A 17063-nucleotide genomic window follows, 5' to 3' on the forward strand; every position below is an offset into this window, starting at 1 on the left:
TGTCAGTCGTCAAATCACTTTACAGACACCAAGTTCTACAATGTGCCCCTGGAGTTGGTCCCACGATGACAACCCGGATCGCGTCCCACGATTTTTGACTAAAGCCGTGTGCCCAGATTGTAAGCATTTTTGCCGCGCGGTTTTGTATAACTACAAAGGACTGATGCAGAGGTGTGACGTCAGAATAGGGAGAGCAGTTTGGAAATGGACTTTATTTGAACTTCCTGTAGCATTCGTTTTCGATCCTTAATAACTTCCCTTTTTATAATAAAAAAAACAAACATTTTAGACGTTCAAAACCTCCACAGGTTTCTGAGAATGACTGAAATGAAAAAAATTACTTATAATACGACCATTGTATAAGGCAAATTTTTTTCCATATACTTTGTATGAAAGAAAAATGTTCCGAGAGCGTACGCAGGTTCAATAATTGATAAATTAAGCCATCAAGTTGTTCTACGTATTTTAATTACCAGAAATAATTTCCCTCCCACTCAAACATATTGAGATATGAGCCATACTGATAACGACTCCATCTGATGCTTATTCCGGTAAATCAGAAACTTTGTGAATACATAAGACTAAAACTTCCTGGCTCAGTTTTGAATGTTTAATCCTTTCGATGTAAGTAAGAGAAATTTCCAATTAAGTGTCGAAAATAATCGGTTTGCATTGGTTTTAAGTTTTGCTCTACTTTGCTCTGTGATTGGTCCAGAAAAATCGTGCCACTCCATCAACCAATTGAATTCAAAACTAACACCAATTATGACTTGGTCGCCCGCGTTTTCCCGCGCTCCATGGGCGGTTTGCGTCATTTTAATGTGGATTTCTATTGGCTCGTCACGGTATCTTATTTTCTTCCGAGTGGCTGTTGTTTTAACTTTGGTTTTGGTTTTACGACAATCATCAATCGAAGAGCGGTCTATTTACAACTGAGTCCACAGGCAGACTACACTATGTGTTCTTGGTTATAATAATTGTTGATATCAAACGAACAAAATCTATAAGGGTTATGAATAAACTCTGAAAATTGCCTATCGAAATTACATCTGGGTCTGAGTATCTCAATAATGTTGGTGTTAATCAACGCATTTGTGGTATTTCTTTTTTTTCACTTTCATGGGCCGTTTCAAGCTTCTTTTTACGAAATTATTTTTTGAGCCGGAGGCCGTCGAGAAGAAAAGGAGACATGACTTGCAACTCGATGGTCACCAGCCGCGACCGCTTCCACTCCAAACTAGAATTAACGCCAAACTACAGAAAATGTCTCCTACCTTGAGAAAAGCAATTTCGTAAAAAGATGCGCAAAATACCAAAAATGAGTCGATTGACACTTCATGTAATTTTATTGAGATATTCAAATTTTGTTCGTCAAGTGTCAATTATTAACCAAGAACACATAGTGTGGTCTGCCTGTGTTGAGTAAAATGTCACTCTAAGGCCTAGTTCAGACGTCGTACTTACGCCGAGCCGAATAAAATTCAACGAATTAAGTTCATGTGAAGTACGGCGTCTGAATCAATTCGGAATGGCTGATTTAATTTAGATCGGATCCGGATTCTCCCAAAGGAACGCACCCTTAGCCTATTTTGTAGCCAGAAGAAGAAGACAAGTGATAACCGTATGTGCACTCACTCTCCTTCTGGTCATGCATTATCGAGTGGTAGCGACGCGTCAATACAGCCGAAACACTAACAACACACGCCACCATCGTCTAGTTTGACCCGCCAAGCCGGGCAAAACACTACTTTGCACATGCTCTCGAGTAAAAACAGCATGAAAAATACATTAAAATAATTTTTTGCACTTGGTTAGGCTCAGTTGAAGTACGGCGTCCGAATCAAAACCGGCCTACAGCCTTTCTTCCCGGCTGAGCCGGGCGGGATTAATTGACTGATCCAATCTAAATTAAATCAGCCATTCCGAATTGATTCAGACGCCGTACTTCACATGAACTTAATTCGTTGAATTTTATTCAGCTCGGCGGAAGTACGGCGTCTGAACTGGGCCTAAATCAATTCAGCCAGGATTAACTAAATTAGGTCGCCTATCGTTGAATTCGATTCGGCGCGGCCGAAGTGCGACGTCTGAACCGGGCTTTAGATCGTGTTCCATTTATGTAATTCAGTTCTCACAATAAGCGACTTTACTTTAGGTTTACAGACTTGACTAAAAATTTATTCACCAATAGGACGGCCTGTCGCAAATTTGTTATTCAATTCCGATAGCCTAGGAATTCACTTGATAGTTGTGTTCGTCTTCTAACTAAAGCGAGCGTTAAACTTGGCGTTACATACACTTGATATTAAAATGCTTAGCATCAGAATTTTCCGACTAGCTTCCTTTCTCAATGAGTGAATGTTCCAAAGCGTATGTTCTGTCCCGTTCCTACCATATACTAGTAACCTTCGCACGAAATTTTCTGAGGCCTGCATTTAAACGTTGACAAACCACTAGAATTACATGACGTGTAAAATACAGGCTTAGACCAGCACCTTTCCAGACTTTCTTCGTGCATTCCTTTCAAACGGAAACATTGCGTGACAACCTACGAAGCATAACGCAGGAGGCTACCGCAGCAAGTCACGTGCAGTGTAGTAGTGCAAAGTGCCCGACAGCTCATCACAGCGTTCATCATCCCTTCACACAAACCACTTGCTTCAGCGTGTGAACTACATCCACCAAGTCACTCTGTGCTGCCATGACGTCATCGATGTCCTTGTAAGCCATTGGTGTTTCGTCAATCACGTCAGCATCCTTACGACACTCCACGTCTCGTGTCGCCTGCACGTGATCGTCAATTGTGAACATTTTCTTGGCTTTGGCTCGTGACATGACACGGCCGGCGCCGTGGCTACAGCTAAAGGAGTATTCAAAAATTTGTTATCATAAATATAGTCATTATCACTATGTTGTTGTTCTTCCATCTTTTTCTTCAAATTTACGCCTCAGTTTAATTGTGAATATAGTAAGGCAATGTTAAACAAATTGAGAGACCGCGCTATGTAAAAAAATCAATCTTTATTTCACTTATCCATACCAATGTTACACTTACTGTTTTTCTGAAATATTATTACTGTTATATTAAAATCATTATGAAAAGAGTATTGAAAACGTGCGAAGGAAACCTGCCTTGAACTCACTCTGCTCTAAGTGGCAGTATGGCGAATAATTCAGTTGTTCGAAGTAAAGACGCTGTTATTCATGACGAACACACACAAAAAAACACAAACCTGTGAAAAGCCTCAGGATTTCCCTTGCCTCTGACAATGAACGACCGCGCGCCCATGGACCCTGGTATAATGCCTAACTCACCCTGACGAGCGGAAACCTGTAAGGAAAAAAATTCCGTGAAAAAAACAGTCAATGTAAAGGAATGCATATTAAGATCCTCGTTATTTCGACTTAGGTGGAGAAATTTCAATTGGGAACCGAAAACAATCCTAAATTGTGATAGTTTTTACTTTACTTCGTTCTCTGATTTGCCTGTCATATTCGCGCCATTCTCTTTCTCAGCCAATCAAATTAAAAACTAAAATCAATGGCGACTTGGTCACCCGCGTTTTCCCGCGCTTCATCCAGGTTACCTTTTTTTACTTTGTGTTCTCGTTGGCTGCTTGGGATATTTTCCTTTACCCTGTTTGGCTGTTATGCATGATAACCTTGGTTCTGGTTTCACCACACGTAATCGAAAAGTACATTATATATTCCGCTGACCCTCTTAATGAAAAAAATTTCTTATGCAACAAAAGCTCCAAAGGAGGTTAAGACAACTTTGTTTCTACGGAATGTAAATAATGGGCTATTATGGTTACCAACCGCTCCCTTTCTTGTAAGAAACACTTCTCTTCCAAAGTGTGTCTCCACCTTGACGTAGTTGTGATGACAGTTGACAGCCTTGCTGGACGGATCCACATTGAAGGCCGGCATATCGTTACAAGACTTTGCTGCCTTGAGCACATTGGTCATCATTAAATTACGATTCAGGCGAGCAAATTTTTGTGCCCAATTAACGGCAAATACGTAGTCGTCGAAGTTTTTCGTTCCCTCTCTGAGGTAAGCGAGATCTTTATCAACCTATGTAATTAAAAAAAATTAACTTATCTTCCTGATAAACTGTGGTATAAAGTCCCAACTTCCACCAGTTCAAAGCTAGTTATCATTAGTAGGGGTTCAAAACGGACCATTTTTGGAAATCCTCTTGAAATGAGAGATTTTGAAAATAGAAAATTTCTGTACTCGTATGGACAGAGAGAAAAAGGTACTTTTTGAAATCGATGATTTCAAACCTTGCTTCCTAGTCCTCTAACCTAACCCAACTCTGAAGGGTAATTACCATATTGGCTTTGGGTGGAACAGCATACCTTAATTTGCTTGTCCAGTTTCATCATGTCTTTCTTGGCGAGTTCAATAAAAACTGTGCCGATCCTGTTGCCTGGGCCTCGTGACCCTGAATGCAGCATAAACCACACCCTGTTTTCCTCGTCAAGACACATCTGAAGGAGAACAACACTATGGTTCGGACAACTGGTAGAATTAACGACTCAGTAATCATCGTTCGGGAAAGGCTGAACTGGAAACCTAACGAAAATTAAAGTCTAGGTAACTGGAAACTATACACATTGTTGATATTCACAGCACAGCTTCGATACAAACAGGAAAATTCACTTTTCACAAAATCAAGTTCACATAATTTTTCAAGGAGGGAAACATTGGGGAAATGTCTGACACATGATTAAGTTGTTGAGGTTATGTGGTGCCTAGTAAGAGGTAGATTTTCTATCCTCTCCGGTGCTATCCTCTGTTACTCATATGCACTTGAAAAAAGATGGTTGTGGATTTGGATAGGAGCTTTAAGGCACAATAAAAGTGTCAGAATCAGTGTATTTTTCTTTGTCACTTTTTAGAAAAAACAAAAGGGTTAAACCAAACAAACAAGCAAAAAAAGAAAAAAAATTCAGGAACTACCATTCATGATAGAATCTAAAGACAGGGCCAAGAATTGTAAATAATCCAGATTCAACTTCCATGGCAAACAAAAGCATTACTTTATCAAAAACCCATGATGAGCTTATTGTCAGATTTCAAATGCCCCTGCTCATGTATGGAATTTAGAGCTTTCCACTTTACTGCCACAATAGCCAAACTCAATTCGTTTAGGAACAGATGTAGCCTTGCTATGACTTGGTTTGTAAACTCAGAAGTCATGTGTCTCCTCTCACAACAAATTCACCTCAATAAAGTGATTTCCCGTTCCTAGAGTCCCCAGATGATTGACAGTGTTCTGTGCCTTGGCCAATGGCTGGCGACTGCAGATGAATTCATATTCTTTTTTTAGTTTATTCCACTCATTCATCACATAGTCAGGAATTTCTCTGGCCTTCCAGGCACCTAGGTCACCTTTACCACCCTAGAAAGAATTTGAAAACATTGCTTACTAGAAAGCCTAAACTTAATCCGTTCTTTTTCAATGTTAAGTTGAATTAACACTTAAACTCCCCTGAGTGACCGAAACAGAATTTCTCCTTACAATATCAATACAATTTATCAACCAGATAAGTGATGCGAATAAAGAAAAATTTCAATTTTGGGATAATCAGTTGACCCAAAACTAAATACTCTAAACTAAAATTATAAGAATTGTATGATTGACAGTAAGGAGAATGACAAATTTGATCTGGGCGCTAAAGGGTTAACCAATGGAATAACAATAATAATACATGTATCCAGTGTTATCCACAGATTCTGTAGCAGCCAGCCATTAAAAAAAAAAAAAAAGAAAAACATTGGCCAGCAAAGGCACTTTACTTCTTTGTCTTATTTGAGTAGCTGACACCTCAGAAACCAATAAAAAGTGAAAATTCCATTCACTGGTGCTTCTGGTCATATGATTTGTAAGCTTGAGTCTAGATCAAGTTGAATTAGTCCAGACTCTGGCTGCCTCAAGGAGCTGACTGCTCTTGCAAAAAAATTATTTTCTTATACCCAGGGATATAATCAGTATAAAGGGTACAAAAAAAATTATTTTCACATGTAAGATGAAAAACAACAAAGTAGATTGATAGCTCTTTGTCCACTGTTTTCAAGGCATGATTGGAACCTGAAATGTTGGTTTTTGTGCAGGGACTGAAGAACTAATAGAAAATCCTAAATAGAGCACACAACTCCAATTCTGCTCCAATCTCCCCATAAGGGATTAAAACAGTAAATGATAAATTGTGAGTTAATGAATGTACCTGATGGGTTCGTCCATGTGGTACAGCCTGCTCAATAGCCCTCCTAAGGTTCTTCAGTGAATCTGGCAGTTGTTCTGCAGTTATTGTTGTCCTTACTGCCATCATTCCACATCCAATGTCCTAAATAAATGGGAAGTAAGTAAATTTTTATCATTTATAAGTCTTTAATTCTCTTTCAGAAACCTACTCAAATAAAGAACCTTCATAACACATTGTCACTGAGATCACAATATTCTAGCACACTAATCTCATCTTGAATATTCTTCCTTTCACCCCTACTTCACCTTTACAATGTTGTAATTTGTTTTCTGTGTTTCTGCAAGTAACTGGATGGGAAAAGGGGGTGTTTTAGTGAAATCTGTTTCACCTTAGATGTCATCTCTTGATAATTTCTTTAACATGGCTTCCTGATTATTGTGTCTACTAGTTACCAAACAGATTTTTGATCATATTACCATACCCATCCTCACAATTAATTGAAAACATATTAAAATGATTTATAAGTTGTACCGACCACTCCTACTGCCGCTGGAATGATTGCATCAACAGTAGCCACCACACATCCCACACATGCTCCCTTCCCAAGATGCATGTCAGGCATAGCTGCAACATGTGAGTGGATTATTGGCAATTTGGCCAGAGAGCGAAGCTGGTCAGCAGCATCCTTTTCCACAGGAACACCTTTCACCCACGCTTTAACTGGCACACCATTCTAGTATAGAATTAAAAAAGGTTCCAGCAATCGAACACACATATCTTCAACAAAGCATTGCCTTGTGCGTGCTTTCCAACTACAAATAAATCCTCGAAAATTATCACATGCAGAAACCACTCAGCAGACCCTTTTTTTGATACCAAAACGTTGGAAGCTTCACCCCCATTTATTTGCCTCCCTATGCTTCTCATTACCAGTGTCTTAAAAATATATTTTCCGACTTGTTATAAACTGCATCATTTTACATTCAATTTTGCTACTGACTAGTGTATAGACTCTATGAGATCTACGATATCGTATTTGAACTATCGGTTGTAGAAGTTTCTAGGATTCATTATGATATGGACACAACCAACTAAAACACCACTGACAAGTAAAATCTCGTTTGCCATTTGGAAACAAAATCTAGTTAAAATTTACAAAATCAAGGAAATAACACAGGGCGATTTCTCGATTACAATGAAACACTGCATTTAAAGTTGCTTACACTCTCCCCCTCGCTAAGAACCACGTAACTTAACCTCCTTTTGATCGCCAATCTACCTCTGAAGAAAGAAATCAGCTGTTTACGACCAATTCGCAACGAAAAGGAACATGCTATCTTCCAACAAGACATCGTTGTAAACAACTGTGTTGGTCCCAGTCTTACTCAATAATTTCGTTTCAAAAGGTCCGGGGGAGGGGACGGGGAAAAGCTGGGAGGCGAAGGAAGGGAAAGTATTTCCATCGGGCACATTTGCCTATAATTTACTTGATGTTTACTCACAGAGAGAAATATACTTAACACCATCTTATTCAGGAAAAATAAACCCTAAAGTTCATTACTCATAGTTTTCTAGAATAAAGAAACATTTGGCAATACTTTCTTGGCTTCGACGTGGGAAATCTTCTAGAAGAAACAGACTTATCAAAGTTTTAAAGAGGAAAGTTTCTAGAGAAACTGTGGTGCTGCGTCGGTGGGAGAGTATAGCAGGTAATTTAGTGTTAACAACTGGGTTGAAAACGTAAATTAGCCACCGTAAAGGGTAAAAAAGCTGACGTTTCGAGCGTTAGCCCTTCGTCAGAGCTTCGTCAGAACGAAGGGCTAACGCTCGAAACGTCAGCTTTTTTACCCTTTACGGTGGCTAATTTACGTTTTCAACCCAGTTGTTAACACTAAATTACCTGCTTATCAAAGTTTTACTTGTGATAATCAGATATCTTAAGAATTAACTAATATAACCTTGTAAATGAATTAAAAATGTTTCCAGATGTGGCCTCTAGCTGGCAAAGGTAAAGATTTTTTCTAAACGCAGGTAATTTAAAACTTTTTCTAATCGAAGTAGCCGACGCTTCAGAAACTAAAAGCCAGCAAAACCCCAGACGCCGGTGCTTTTAGAGAACACTGAATCAGTTGACACGTTTAAGTCGATAATCCTCTCAAGCCTTTTATTAATTTCCACTTAGGGCTCAGAGCCGGCGACAATGCCGTTGTCTTAACATAAATTGTACGTCAGAAACAATCCTGTAGATCCTACAGTCCCTTAAGATCCGCGTCGCTTACAGACAGATCCCTACGCCACTTCTGAATCAACGTATGAGCAAAGGGCTAATGCTCGCAATGTTGGCCTCAGAAAATCTTCACGATGGCCAGTTTACATTATCCACTGAATTTATAAAACCAAATTAACTATTTTTTGAGCTTTGATTTTTTGGCTTAGCTAAAAATTTATGACATATCTTTTTTGTTGAAATTTTGAACATTAGTCCTTTTTTAGGAAAATCACGTCTCAAAACTGAGGGGTGATTAAAGAATTACCACAATACCCTTTTATCACAGATTTGGAAACGCTTTTCACAAGGGATGTTTTCACATATTTGGTTTCCGTTTAATATGGTCGAAAATTTTTGTAATCATATAGGGAAACATAAATTTCTGCAAGGGCCCTCTGTAGTACACTTGTACAGAGTTCTTCACTCTCTGCTGTAAGGTGAGTATTGAAAGCTTGAAGAATGAGAGATAGAACTCCAAACAACTTGGTATGATTAGATCGTTTAGGCGAAGTTACTTTTCTGTTAGTTTGAGGGGTAATCCTGTTGTCATCTCCTTGCGGGAGGCTTTGGGGTTGGTCCGAAGTGAATGAAACTTCTACGGTGCCTGTTTTTCCTCCAAACCTGGCGTAATCCTGGGTATATGGTGCATGAAACGTATTATCAAGGTCTATCATCAGATTGGATGAGTTGGGTGCACTACTAGCGAAAGTTTCCGGGGCGATTCCTTCGTTTTTGGTCCCTGAAAAATCTAGATCGTTGGAGTGAACTGCCGGACTGGTTATAGTATGGATTTCTGCCATCTGCTGTGTTTCTAATTGCTGGAGAGATGGGGGAGTTGTTAATGTTGATGAATCGTCAAAACGATGCCGCTCCGCCAGAATTCCTGGCTGCAAAACATGATAGCACTGTCGCCCTCTGTTTTCGACGATGGGGGCAGCACTGTTAGGCGGGTGAGAACTGTAGAAAGACTCAAACGTCTCTTGTCTCAGAATGTCAAGAATATCCTCTAGATCCTCTTCCCATGCTTTACCTGCCTCTTCTTGTGCTTCTATTTCAATTACCTCTGGACTCTGATTTTTGTTGCTGTTGATTCAGAGAGTGGGATCTGTTTTATGATTTTTGTTAGGATTTCTTGTATGTAGGAGGAAATGAGAAACAGCTTTGGGTGGCAAAGCCTTAAGAAAATACAAAGTACTTTAACCCTTTTTGCACCTAACATCAGTATGCATATTCTCCATACTGATCTGTCTACATTTTGTAAGGTGCTGACGAGGAGAATTTGTTTGACAATAAAGAGCCGATTTGGTTGGTGATCATTTCTTTTATTCTTGTGACCTTAATGCCTGATTCTGAGGTGATATTGTGAGGAGAAATTAGACGCTAATTGACACATGGTTCATGCTTTAGAGTGCACTATCGAGTTATGGAGCATGTGGGAAGTTTGGAGAGCACGAAAGAAGCGTAAGAGTTGCCCGAGGCAATAGCCGAGGGCAACTCTAGCTTCTTGAGTGCTTTCCAAACTTCCCACGTGCTCCATAACTCGATAGTGCACAACTAAAAGCATGAACCAATTGTTTCATATCATGGCCGGTGGAATTGTGCATCAAATCCGACGCGAAAAACGGACAACAAAATCATAAGTGATTGTTCGGGGTAAGCGAAATATCAAGCAAAATAGGAATTGGTTTTAATTTCAAATTTTCTGTCGAAATATATTAGCCCAAGGGAAAAATTCAGAAAATTGTCTTCGTTTTGGGACTGGTGGGCCGAGTCTCTGTTTGTATCCATTATTGTCGTGAAATATATTATCTTTCCCCGCGCTAACAATGGCCGCTCGCGCGAAAAAAAAAAATTTCTGGCGAAGCGATTTGCTCACGCTTTCAGCGTGCACTATCGGGATTTTGAGCACGCTTACATATACTGAATTTGATTGCGCGGCTCTGCTAGCTATGTTATAATCACTTTTAGAGGTTAATGGCATGAACTTAAAGCGGCGAAGCCTGGACTTAAATAAAACGTTTTGTGCACACCAAAAAAGCAGAAACGGCTAGAAAATACTTGGCTGCTGCAAAATAATTCAGAGTTTCGGACTACAGCACAGCTCTTTGATCTCTAAAGTACTGTCAAACCTGGTTCGACTCATCAAGGGTAAATTTATATACATAGAAATTTTTTTGTTTTCAATTCAATGCTGTTCAAATGTTTTTGAAAATTTAACATTAAATTTGAGCACATCTACTGGCGCACACACGCACATGTAAACCCCCTCAAAAACTGACGCGTACGAACGCACGCAAGCACCAGCACACACTCACACAGTAACGATGAAATGGAATCATAATATAATCAGACAAAAGATTTACTTACGGCCTTGGTTTTCTTCCATGTTTCTTATACTTGCCCGAGTTTCTGCGACTCATTATTTGTGACCTGCCAGGCCTCTTAAGCTTTCTTGCGTTATTCGTTATTTCTCGTCTGAGCTTTAGGTTAACACATTCAGACAGGATGCATTTTCCATTTTTACAAGGAACAGCATGTTTTGCCACGGAGAACATGATGGTTGGATTGCCACGCTGAAGTTGAAAATGAACTAAAACATGAATTGAAAAATACGTTCGAATGATCATGAATGAATGACATAACACCGAAGTCAAACGTTTACACATGTACACACATGTGCGGACGCTGTAAAGTGTCCGTGGCATTCTTTAAGGCTGACCAACAATTGTAGGATGGTCTCGAACATATGTAATCTTTGTTAATTGTTAGTCTTCACTTGTGACTTGCTAACGGCACGAGAAACTAATTTAAAGTTTATCGCCTGATTGAACTGAGTATTAATGATACCTTAATTTTTAAAAGTAGACATGTAGTTGTTGTTGGTTTGTTCTTAGCATATGTAATCTTTGTTACCTTCGTTGTAAGCAAATCAGCTTAGCTTGCAATATTTTCCAGTATATCTCAGCTTTCTGTTTGCAATGGGAGCTTTGTAGAAGTAGCTATATTTTTACCAGTATAGCGCTTTCAAGGGTGTAGTCTTAAGTGCAAAGGCAAGATTTCCGGAGAAAACAGAAGAGGAAATAGTAAGAAACAACAATAATCGAGTCGTGACCGGCCCCTTACTCAGTTTTCTGTGTCTGGAAGTTTATACGGGCTGACTACATGTCTACTTTTAAAAATTAAGGCCAACGAAAAGAGTGTGTTAAACTGCTTATGAATTGATTGAATTTTAATGGCGTTATCTGGGTGAGTTAAATCGGACTCTTGTCGTAGGTGGAAATCCGCGGCTTCCCTGTAAATTGGTTTAAAATTGTGTTTACTTAAACAAGTTTCAATAACTCAATCTTATCGGATTCTCATGCATAATACTGTTTTTAAAGACTGGATTCCATATGTTAACTTACAGGTTTAATTTACCTCCTAACTTTGCTGAAGAAGACACAGTCCTGCCAACGCCAGTATCAGCTCCTATCAGCTCATCAGCTTGAGGATAAGGGGACTGAAGACTTCATACAGCATATATTGTTATTCCTGATCGATTCTCAATTTGTGGAAACTAATACTTAAATGGTTTCAATCGAATTCATTTTCCTGTTTTTGGAGACATCTTCCGGTTTTAAAAACAACTTTTCCTGTTTTGAAGAAGCACACGACGAAATGCGAGTGCTTCTCAGAGAAGGCAACAAACCGGAAATACGTCAAGGAAAGAGTAGGTTACGCTGATTTGTCTGTCAATACTAGCTCTAATGCACGTAAGTTTCAGTGAGACGAGCAAGACAGAGAGAACCTCATTTTAGGCACAAATCGGAAAATTGTAGACAATGCGGCAATATGGAATAACCATTAAAAAAAAAGAGAGAATATAGTCTCTTTCATTAAAACCTTTTTTTTAAACAAGAATATGAACGATTAAAATTGGGCTGTCAAGATAAGGCGACAAATAGGGTCGGGGTTAGACCGCAAAAGAACCAGGACCACAAATGATTTCTCGAAAGTTACACTGGAAATGATCATGAATCGCACTCAGCGTGTCTTACTAAGAATAAGGTATGGGTGGCACTTTCGGAAAAATTTAATCTTTTCGGAGACAAAAGACCACAGCAGAAATGCGTAACCACAAACTGAAACTGAAAACCTTTTTAACTCGTGAATTGCGCGCATGCGCAAGAGCGAGTTATAGATACGATATGGGGAATGGCATTCGCTCGCTCGATTGGTCGATTCCTGTAAACTTTTTCTAGATTTTAGGCTTTTGAGTGCATTTTATAGTTTTTGGCGAGCAATAAACAGACGAAATGGCGACCTTTGTTGCTAAGAATAGTGGTGGGGTGAAAAAGAAGCCAATGATAATCTTAAAAGAGTTTTTTTTTCCGTTTTAGTTTCAACAAGCGGCGCCAGCGACTGGAAGGCATGCAAGGATTCACACTGAAATAACAGAACAACCTTCGTTTTTCATAAGATTGTAATTTACAATCCTTGAACTTGAAAACAATCCGAAGATTCATTGAAAATATCACTTACTGCGAAGCGCTCGGAGTTTACAGATGTTCAAAAGCTTTTTCTGTTATAGCGTGAGATTGAGGACAAAATTGATCATTACGTTTCGTCGCGTGTGTTTTTCCTGTGTGAAGCAACAAAAGATGCCGATGACTGACGAAATAACAAGTTAACACGAAAATCAAATAACACCTAAACAAACAATTTTAGCTACCAATTTTTAGTGAATGTTTAATGAACAATTTTCTTTTAAGTTTCAAGACAATTTGAAGATTCAACATACATACAACGTACTAAAATGCGAAAGTTACACACCACAAAATTGATAAATAGGCCTGAAATGAAATTCTATCTTGTTATTGATTATACGTTGCCTAGCACGTGACTTAAATCTACCCAGGCGGAGATCCAAAATGACGGTGGCAGGCTTGGCTTAGTTATATCACTCAAAACTCGTTCCTGTTTGTCTCATTTAATAAAGAGGGAATCGTTAATGTTTTCATTAAGACAGTATTGCCTTGATTTTCTAATATTTACAACGAAAGACAGTAGATTTCACTTTTCACCCACATTTACTTCCAACCTTTTCTTTTGAACCAGAAACAAAAATGATAGACGTTTAAAACACGACATCATCCACCTTGTCAAAAATAACAGCATGATCATTTCAATTGTAATGCCTTCTTATCCCAACGTTACTTTGTTTCTTTGCTACATTAACGAACACTGAACTACTGCTCGTACTCTAGATATGACAATCAACCACAAAATTCCCTAAACCAGATAACATTAAACATAATCTAAACTAGACCCTGTGAGCAGGGTAACTGGGATACCTGGATGGTACTGGATCCTTGGAATCAAGTGTAGTGATACTACGGGTGTCGGACTAGTATACTGAAATAGTGCGCTCAAGTCTGGCCAAGGGCATACACCTATTTCAAAACATAGGCATGCTATGCGTGCAAGAGTTCCTTTTTTGTAGGGTGGGTGGATTACTTGAAACATTGTGAGTGATGTCTACATTCTTACAAAAGGAGAGAAGAATATTAATGAAGGAAAGAACGAAAATGTCGAATTATCTCACTCACAGGTATTTTGTGGTAGATTATGTGTGTTTTGCGAATAAATGTAACCAAAAATAAAATGTATTGGTGCCACGGATACCTGTTAGTACAAAATGCAGACAGCAGACTGCAGACCGGATACAAAATATAGGCTGCAGACTGCAGAGTGGGTACAAAATGCAGACTAAGAATCTGAAGAGTTTTTACGTCTGGTATATAATAACATGTCATCTTACAGCTTACCGAGCGTCACGCAATTGCTTTTCTGCAATCCGCCTTCACGATTATTTGCACTATTGTGGAATATTCCTGGCCCATTTCTTGATGAAAATCGATCGCAATATTATTTCAAGCCTTCAATATAGTCTTCTTACTTTGCGCGCGAGTTGGTTGGTGTGATGTCTGTACAGATTTTATCAACGTAATAAAAGTAGATGATGTGAACAACAGTGATGGTAAAGCAAGCTTAAAACGGCAGAAATCGCCAGAAAATACAACGGATACACAGGGTATGAGTAAGTTTTATTGATTTTACGAGAAAAATGTTCATATTTCGAAATATGTATCGTTGTAAATCGACCATACTTCGTTCCCTGTACTATTCCTTATAACGTGCAGTTCCTCCCGTAACTTAACACCGAGTCACACAACGCGTGACGCGTTCATGAATTAATCGTTGGCTTTTTCTCGAGACGTGAGCTTGGGCCGCTTGTGACAAGACAATTGCGTAAACAATATTTAACATAACAACATTATACACAAAAAAACACAGGGTTTTGGATCACGTATTTATTAAAAAAGAATATCCATACAACTACAATGAAAACAAACATAAGATTCACCTTTCTGATCGTGAAATTAATACCATTCGTACTGTTATCGTAGCTACGTTCCTTGCCATCAAGTGAATCCAACATGTCGTCCTTCTTCACAAGCAGTTTGCATCCCATATAGTTATGTTCTTCAGTCTCACGGTAGAAGCGTTGTTTAATAGATTGCATAGAGTATATGCAGTTTGGTTTCAGATTTTGCTTTTTACAACAAGTGAACGGTTTTCAACTAAGACATTGGCATACTTAGCATACAAGGCATTCAAGGCTTTCATGGCTTTCAAGCGTTCGCGACTCAATCCGTTCCAAAATTACCGCTCAATAACATCTTTCAGAGTGGATTAGCCGCGATTAATACGACTTGTATATGCGTCTGTAAGTATTTTGCGCGTTTGCGCCATAATGCTCCAGGAGATCGCAATCCAAATACGTTGAAATACAAAACAACTGACCAAAGAGTTTTATTAGCAAAAATCACGTGATTTGTCATGTGACCCGGCCCTGTCCGTGTATGACAACGTCAATCATCATCAAGATAACACGCGTGATCAGCATGTGAACACCTCATTGGACCACAGGATCACAGTTAGTTGTCATGGTGTCGAGGGATAACACGCGTGATCAGTATGTGAACACCTCATTGGATCACAGTTAGTTGTTGGATCACAGTTAGTTGACATGGTGTTGAGGGCCCAATGACCTCTGGGTACTATTGCGCAATTTTTTCCATTTTGTGGCGGAGGAAAAAAAAAAAAAAAAAAAAAAAAAGACGACAAAAAAACAAAGGCATTTTAAGACTGGGCTACCACAGGTATCCCAGTAAAAAAAAAAAAAGACAACAAAAAAACAAAGGCATTTTATGACTGGGTTACCACAGGTATCCCAGTAAAAAAGACGACAAAAAAACAAAGGCATTTTATGACTGGGCTACCACAGGTATCCCAGTAAAAATCATGTGTCAATTCACGAGTTTGCTCACAGAGCACTTTGATTAGTCAAAGGTTTAGGAGCCGGGTCACATTAGAGCACATTGTTTGTATAATATATAAATCTGCCGACAAGTTGCGTTAAAAGGGTGCAATCTAAAGTGTAAAAAAATTTGCAAGAATCTTGCCAATTGCGAAAATTTCGCTCTGAAGAAGGGCTGACACTCGAAACGTCAGTTTTAAAACTCTTTATGGTGACCAATTTACGTTTAGTGTCAACTCAGTAGACAATACTAAATTATCCTGTTACACTCTCCCACACAGCACCATGATTTCTTTAGAAATTTACCCCCTTTGCTCATTTAACCTTCATATTGTGGAATATGTACCTGAATAAAGTTACGACAAGAACTAAAGCGAAGTCCGCGCGTTCTGAAACAATGCCACATACAGAAAGCCTGCTGATAGCGCACTAATAATACGAAAATTGCTATGTTGTTCAGTTTTCTGAGACTGAAAAAGATAATTTCTCAAAAAAGCCAGAAAGCTGAGAAAATACGAGTATTTTTTGCCTTTTTATTCGCAAGAGATTTCTCGGGAATGACAAGGTTTTTTTCTTCTAGTTCGCCGGAAGTCCAATATGAAAGAATTATGTCACTTATTTTTGTCACTTGTTTAAAAATTGGAAAGAATCTGTATCCCACTACAAAGAATCAAGCCAGAGACCCTCGGATTTTCCGAACTGATGCTGTACCAATCAGAAGTTAACAGTAAATTACGATACTGACCCTAATATAATACTATTATCTGTGACAAGCTTGCTGAATTTGATTGCGTTTGGCATCAGTACAAAAGTGAGACAAATCTGACACTATACATTATTCCACATAAAGGTAATGAAGAAAGGTTGGAGGATTTTGCTGACAAATTTTTCCATGGAAAATGAGCCACAAATAGATTGTAGATATATCATTTTTGCACTCAGTTGAAAAAATTGGTCCGCAATGCGTACGTGTGTCTAATGCTGGGTTTTAGCGGTACTTCCTTTGGGTCTTGTTTTGTGTAGGTTTGGTTGCAAGTTCAATTCAACAATTTGAACAAGAATTGATTAAAATAATTTTAGCTGCAAGGTTAGGTGGCTAAAATCTGGAATACAGAGACTGGAACATAGACATCAGGGATGAACAAGTTTATTGTAAAAAACAGCCTGCATTACAAAAGGAACCACAACTGTATGTATTTGATACAATAAGTAAGAA

The 17063-nt window shown here is 38.8% G+C and overlaps 2 protein-coding genes across 4 annotated transcripts; both read right to left on the reverse strand.

Moving 5' to 3' along the window:
• Window positions 1–244: 244 nt before the first annotated feature.
• LOC131794813 (RNA-splicing ligase RtcB) lies at window positions 245–7572 on the reverse strand. Of its 2 annotated transcripts, none has more exons than XM_059112373.2 (8): window positions 7495–7563; window positions 6751–6948; window positions 6237–6356; window positions 5234–5410; window positions 4365–4496; window positions 3820–4077; window positions 3234–3331; window positions 245–2860 (listed from the first exon to the last, which is right to left on the reverse strand). In XM_059112373.2, the coding sequence occupies exons 2-8, from the start codon at window positions 6835–6837 to the stop codon at window positions 2635–2637; spliced, it is 1098 nt and encodes a 365-aa protein (XP_058968356.1). In that variant the 5' UTR covers window positions 6838–6948; window positions 7495–7563; the 3' UTR covers window positions 245–2634. The 2 variants fall into 2 exon arrangements, with proteins under 2 accessions (XP_058968356.1, XP_058968355.2); XM_059112372.2 differs by having other exon boundaries at window positions 246–2860; window positions 7439–7572.
• Window positions 7573–8762: 1190 nt separating this feature from the next.
• LOC131794915 (uncharacterized) lies at window positions 8763–12041 on the reverse strand. 2 transcript variants are annotated; one of them, XM_059112480.2, is made up of 3 exons: window positions 11902–12041; window positions 10852–11057; window positions 8763–9567 (listed from the first exon to the last, which is right to left on the reverse strand). In XM_059112480.2, exons 2-3 carry the CDS (start codon window positions 11037–11039, stop codon window positions 8820–8822), a joined length of 936 nt encoding a protein of 311 aa, XP_058968463.2. In that variant the 5' UTR covers window positions 11040–11057; window positions 11902–12041; the 3' UTR covers window positions 8763–8819. The 2 variants fall into 2 exon arrangements, with proteins under 2 accessions (XP_058968463.2, XP_058968464.2); XM_059112481.2 differs by lacking the exon at window positions 11902–12041 and adding an exon at window positions 11398–11523.
• Between the last annotated feature and the right edge of the window lie 5022 nt (window positions 12042–17063).

This window comes from Pocillopora verrucosa, chromosome 14 (genome assembly GCF_036669915.1).
Source record: "Pocillopora verrucosa isolate sample1 chromosome 14, ASM3666991v2, whole genome shotgun sequence".
NCBI lineage: Eukaryota > Metazoa > Cnidaria > Anthozoa > Scleractinia > Pocilloporidae > Pocillopora > Pocillopora verrucosa.